Here is a 6,566-nt window from a genome sequence, read left to right on the forward strand (position 1 = left end):
TTCAATCACAGGATTGGAATTCATTCTCCCTACTCCCCTGGCCCTCAAGGGTGGCCATTATTACTCTTACATTAATAACATCACATTAAAAAAGGATCCTTAAACAGAGTACACACTGCATGTTTACTAACAGAGCCAGCCTTCTCTATTTATTGTCACATAATTATTTCAGATAAGCATTTGACTTTAGGTACAAATAGAAATACAACATCTCATGATCGTAAACATTCACCAAGAGCTTCCAGAGCAAGATGAGTAATAAAGGTGGCCTGAGAATCAGTCAAGAGTTCCTCACACATTTGGATACTGCTGAGATTAGGGAAAATGCTTTGAAGGCAAATTACCATAAGCCTTACTTGTATTTCTGTACGAAAGTAGCTCTGGACATACATTTTTAGTCAAAAACACCTGGAAGTTATTCTAACAATGACATTAAGCACCATTTTCACTTACCTGAAATACATCGAGTTAAATTCAGCAGTATATATGACTGTTAACATCAGAGATTAAAAGTAATTACAGGTCTAAAGCTCCCTTTTGTGTTCCAACTGGTGCTAGCAGAACCGCTCATGCACACTCAGGGTGCTGACTCCCCAGGGCCATATGCAACCCCTAAGTCTCAGGCACAACTATTACTTCCGTCAAGGGGTGCTACACAAGCAGACTTAAGGCTGTACTTGGCTATAAAGAGTTCGATTTTCTCTTTAATATTCTTTCTATAATGTATATCACATACATGATTCAGAATGTCACAGGATAGGAGATGAAAAGTCCCCCAACACTTTCCAAATACTATTTTCCATACAATTTATTATCAGCACATTTACATAGGGGAGTGTTCATAATTAAAACCATTTTAAAAAATGCAACTACGATTTTCAAGCTCATATTGTGATTTCCCCAGGATCATCCTCACTGTCATTCTGACTTTTGGTAAACTTCACATTTGTCAGATTGTCCACTGCAGTCCTTAGGCAATTCTGATGTTGCTCTGAAGGAACATAAAAATTAAAAAATATTCACTGCCACCCACTTTGGGACAGGCCTGGTTGCAAAGAAAACGGTGTTCCTGGTGCTGAAGGGTAACTAGGAAACCCATCAGGCTGAGCTGGGTAGCTTTCCAGAGCTGAAGCAGAATGGACCTGAAAGAGAGAAGGACACAGCCTAGCAGGGCGCAGATCCCAGCCAGACTCCACCCCAGAAACACTCAGAGTAGGAAAGAAAGGAAAATACTTGGGGCAGCTGAAGTCTGCTTCGTTTCCTAAAATTCATAAGAAAAACTCAACTTCCTCAGGTGAAGGCGCTGCATAGAAATGTCATTAAACTATTTAATATTCTTTCAAAGAAATGTCAGTAGGTTTTCTGGAGATAATTTGCTTTAGTGGTCTATTAAATAGAGTCCTAATTTTTTTTTTTTGCAGTTTTTGGCTGGGTTGGGTTTGAACCTGCCACCTCCGGCATATGGGGCCAGCATTCTACTCCCTTGAGCCACAGGCACCACCCTAGAGTCCTAAATTTTATTAAATAAATCTCCAAACTGATTTTTAAAACCTATAAGCAGGAAAAACAATTCACACAGATGAGTACATCCTATCGCCCTTGTTACTCTTCTGAAAAGAAGACCAGCATAATTTGTAAATTTTAGGAGAACTAATCATCAATCTCTACACATTCTACAAAGAGCCATTTTGTGTCAATGTTGGCATACGACAATTGATGCTATGATTTTACGTAGCATCACTACAGAAGTTACTCATCCAAGTTACCCTTTTATTGAAGCCAGACCTGCCTGCTTACCTGCTGTAACAAGGCTGACTGTGCAGCTGCGTTGTGTTGGAACTCCTGCAAGGATGACTGTGAAGGGCTCTGGGAAAACCCAGGGATGCCTGGGAGAGACAAAAGGCCTGGAAAAACAGAACCGCCTGCAGCCTGAAGTCCAGACGATAAACTAAAACAATTGACAGAAAAACAAATCAAACTGCAGGCAATACATGAAAGCTACTGCTTTTATAATTGTCACGCACTATCTCAAGACATTAAAAACAAAAATATTTAGAATTTATTCCTTTGTTGGAAGGAACCATAAAAGTCACCATATACTGATGTAAAACTTACTTTCTATTATAAAGTATTTTATGCTGAATCCAGCCTGTCTTTGTGTTAATACTATTTTATAAGCAAGTAACTCTACAAAACACAAATCCAAAAATTATGTCAATAAGCATTAATATTTTATATATCTTAGCATGGTTTAAGAGCCATAAAACACTGTTGAGCACTACAACTGCAGCCCAGAAAAATATCATTTAGCACCACCAAATAATTAAGAGTTTGACTTACTCTTGAAATAAGTCTATGAATTCTAAGATAGGTAAAGAACAATTTGATCCTACTTCTCCACTATTCACTTACCCAGCTTGTGCAACAAGAGCGGAGTTGAAGTTGGAACTGAATGCTGAGGCGAACCCTGGGAGGACGGGAGCTGGGGACGGGGCTGTGGCAGCCACTGGGAGGGGTGTGACGGCTGCGACGGTAGTGGCTGCCTGCAGCCCCGGGAACGAAGGGACAGCAGGGGTAACGCTGGGCGTATTGGTGACAGAGAAGCCAGCGTAGGAGGGATTTGAGGACGGCAGTGGACCCTGGGTAACTGAGAAGAGTGAGGGGACAGCTGTGGACAGGTTGAGGGGGAAGGGTGCTGCAGAGACGGGTGCTGAGGCGGAGAGCCCTGAGAGCACAGCCGCGGTGGAGCTGGGGTGAGAGGCGGAGGTGGGGGTGGCACCTGACGAAGTGGCTGCTAATGACCCTGGAAGGGATACTGCTGGATTAAGAGATGGGCTGCCAGTTAAAGGGAAATTATTGGTCAAAGAAGTAAAAGGAGGAAGAGCAGTGAATACGGGAGCAATGGGGGTGGAGGAAGCATGTGGTGGAAGGGAAATAGAAGAAAGGGGAGTGGAGCCATTTAAGGGAGTACTCAAACTGGACAGACCTGACAGTGCAGGGTTGAGGCAGGTAGGTAAGCTGATGGGCACTGACGTCGGAGTGTACGTGTGGCCCAGTGTCCCTGACAAACCTAAAGTGCCGTGCGAGGGATTCACGGAATGAGACAGGCCTTTGAAGGCTGAGGGAGTAGGACTTGTGGGCTCAGTTTTGATTATAACGGGAAGAGTCGTTACAGCAGGGGTAGCTGAAATGTGCAGGTCGGAGGCCCCTGAGTGGGAGCCGTGCAAAAGAGCAGCTGAGGAGCCACAGCTCACTGGCACTGACACCGATGAAGACGTCGGAGTAGCTAAAGGGGACTGCACAGACAGGGCAAGTGGGGCAGAGGTTGAGTTAGTCCCAAGAGATGGCAGGCCTGGGAACACCGCCAAGCCCGAAGCGGAACTCTGCGGGGTGGGAACAGCCGGTGGGGCATAGCACTTGTTAGAGGCTGAAGCAGGAGAGTCAGAGTTTTGATGAGTTAGAGAAGACAAGGAAGCCAGCCCAGGAGAGGCTAAAGCAGAGGAGTTGATTAAACTGGTGTCATTTGATGTTAGAAAGCCTTTCAGAGCAGATAAGAGAGGACTGTCCACACCAAGGGCACCAGTGACGCTGGGAGCAGAACCCCCAGCGATCACAGAAGGGGAGGGGTTGCCCCCACTCTGGGAGGCTGGGGGCAAGGGCAAAGGCAGACTGGCAAACACCGATGGCAGGGGAGCGGGAGTCTGGCTGCTGGTAGAAGCAGCAGTAGAGGTGGTAGAAAAGGGGGTGCTTGTGAATGGAGCACAAGTGGAAGGAAACGCCTCACTCGAAGTAAGTGTGGGCCGAGGAGCAGACGTGGCCTGAGGGGCCGGGGTAGGAGGAGCAACAGCAGGACCTGGCAATGGCACCAGGCCAGAAAAAATGGAAGGAACAGGAGTGGATGCTGTGCTGTGGACAGAAGTAACTGGTGCAGCAGGCAGAGAAGGGGCTCTGATCACTGTGGGGTTTGGCGTTGACAGCTGAGGTGTAAGAAGAGCTGCAGAGACCTGCCCTGGGAACACAGGAAGGACGGCGTTTGGAAGGGTCACCCCGGACATGGTGGTGGCTGCTGACGCAGAGGTGTGAGTGACTGCCTTGACCGGGGACGCAGTAGGGACGGGAGTAGCAGCGGCGGTTGAAGGATTAGAACCATGAGGAGAAAAGAGCTGATTTGCTGGGGTGGAAAATGCTATGGGAGGAAGAGAAAAGAAGGCAAAGATTTATCATCATGCTGAAAAGTCAAGTTTTACTCAAAAGAAATGCACAGCCATTTCTGTAGTATTTAACAAATATGAAAGAACGTCCATGATAGGGGGAACAGGTTCTCGTAATATCCATATTTTGGGAGCACACAAGGCCTCCAGAGGTCACGCCCAGTACTGTTTGTGGCCACTCTGAGTTGAGATTAATAAGCCAGATTACTAATCTGTACACTTTTTCCCCACACACATTTGCTCATTTCATCATCACACTACGTTAACCTCCAACCTTTATCTGTCTTGTCCTGGGAGCTCCTTTTATAGGCAAAATCTGTGTCTAGTTCATCTGAGTCTTAGCACCTGGCACAGAACCTGTGTACAAAAGGGTCTGCTGTACTGGATACATCATGATTAACTCAAACTAGTTCCCCAGCCCCCCTGGAGGGCTACTCACAACACTATTTCTACAGTTTGTTACAATGTTTTTATTTTGATAAATTCCGCAAATACCTCCCTGAATGAATTCAGTAACTAGTCTGCCTGTGACAACCCTCTTGATGTCAAGTGGAAAGCATTACTCAGGTAGCCAATATCATACTGGCAACTATCATCTGATCCTGCACTCACATCAGATTCTGTTGCAGTTGTAAGCAGAGAATGCGCCTTTTGCAGTGATAATCAGCTGAAAGACAATTTCATGGGCTAAGACAGACCTTTTAAAACCTATACATAATTAAGACCCTTTGGAGACAGGAAGCTCAGTGGTCAGTGAGGCACTGTGCTAACCTCAGGTGGGGAAGGGACACCAGGAAACAACACAGAGGTAAACACCACGTACATAATTCATCTGCGTGAAATGAATGCAACGGGGCTGAAGCAAAGTTTTTAGTTGTTCTAGAAAAGAACTATAATAGGAAAACTGACAAATAGTAATACATAAATATATAAACTGCAAAATCAAAAGGCCTGAAATCTGGACCATATTAATGTCACAGACAGTGATCTAAATAAAAAAAAGACTAGATATTATTTTAAATTTAGGGTACCTATAAACATGGATTTATACTTTTTCTATTTCATTTTTTGGGTAAGATTTAGAAACATAGGAATATATACTTAATTGTGTGTTTATAAATAATGCTCCCTGAAAACCACTGAAGTCCACAGTGGTGGGCAAATAGCTGAGAATTCAATATCATAGTTAACTATATGCCAAAGACATGTAGTTAATGACAAATCTCAAGGTAAAACCAGATTGTTCTTTATAGCAGTCTCTGCTAGAAATCTTTTTATACCATGAAGCAAAAGCTCTGCACCATTAGTCACACTGCCTGCAGTTAACACGAAACAGAAGCAAATCCAAAAAACCCCAACCACAGAATCAACATCCCTTTCCTGTCATCTAATGTTATTAACCATAAAACACCATCTGTCAGACCATGTACTAAGTACTCTGGGCCCATCATTTCATTTCATTTATCCTCACAATGGATAAGTCTGAGACAGAAGCTAACATCCCCATTTCATAGACGGGCAATCCTGAAGCTTGATGTGGCTAAGCCATTAATTAAAGATAATGCAGCTACTGAGTGGTGGAGACAAGATTTGAGCCCGGGCGTGACAGATCTGTGTTCTTAACCACTCCACTAGTTTTTCTTTTTCTTTTTCTGGGGGTGGGGGGAACAGGGTCTCTTGCTCTGTTGCCTGGGCTACAGTACAGTGGCTTCATCACAGCTTACCGCAACCTCAAACCCCTGGCTCAAGGAATCCTCCTGTCTCAGCCTCCTGAGTAGCTAGAGGTAAACAACATACACATAACTCATCTGTATTAAGTGAAGGCACGCACTGCCATATCCGGCTTACTGTTCCTATTTTTCGTAGAGACAAGGTCTCACTCTTGCTCAGTCTGTACACAGAACCCGTGTACAAAAGGGTCTGGTCTTGAATTCCCAGGCCTCAAGCAATCCTCCCACCTTGCCTTCCTCAAATGCTAGGATTACAGGCTTGAGCCACCTCATCCAGCCCTGTCTTTATTTTTGTTTCTTAATACAGTTCAAAAAAGAAAGTCTTAATCATGCTAATACAGTGAAAGAAAACAAAGTATGATATTTCTGCCAATGATACTTAAAACTACTTAACCTGATTACTTACTTCAGAAACTGATCTGTGAATCAAGCTGAACACAAAGGCTGACCTTTCCTGAGTCTCATTTTCACAGAAGTTAAAGACCTGCTGAAGATCACAAAGCTAGCTGGTGCCAAAGGATAAAAGGATAAGAAACTGATGTCCTGATGTCTAACTGTGCACCTCCTTTAGAAATCAGCAGCTCAGGCTCGGTGCCTATAGCTCAACCGGCTAAGGCGCCAACCA

The 6,566-nt window shown here is 44.4% G+C and overlaps 1 protein-coding gene across 1 annotated transcript in view; it reads right to left on the reverse strand.

Annotated features, from left to right (window-relative positions):
* Window positions 1–677: 677 nt before the first annotated feature.
* Window positions 678–6,566, reverse strand: part of PROSER1 (proline and serine rich 1) — a 29,531-nt gene continuing 23,642 nt past the window's right edge. The window contains exons 11-13 of the mRNA XM_012811356.2: window positions 2,413–4,186; window positions 1,798–1,948; window positions 678–1,142 (exon numbers count right to left, since the gene is read on the reverse strand). Of these exons, the coding sequence (XP_012666810.1) occupies window positions 1,020–1,142; window positions 1,798–1,948; window positions 2,413–4,186 (2,048 nt within the window). The 3' untranslated portion in view covers window positions 678–1,019. The remainder of the gene's footprint in view (window positions 1,143–1,797; window positions 1,949–2,412; window positions 4,187–6,566) is intronic.

Source organism: Otolemur garnettii, unplaced genomic scaffold (genome assembly GCF_000181295.1).
Source record: "Otolemur garnettii isolate 467f Iridium unplaced genomic scaffold, OtoGar3 scaffold00154, whole genome shotgun sequence".
Lineage (NCBI taxonomy): Eukaryota > Metazoa > Chordata > Mammalia > Primates > Galagidae > Otolemur > Otolemur garnettii.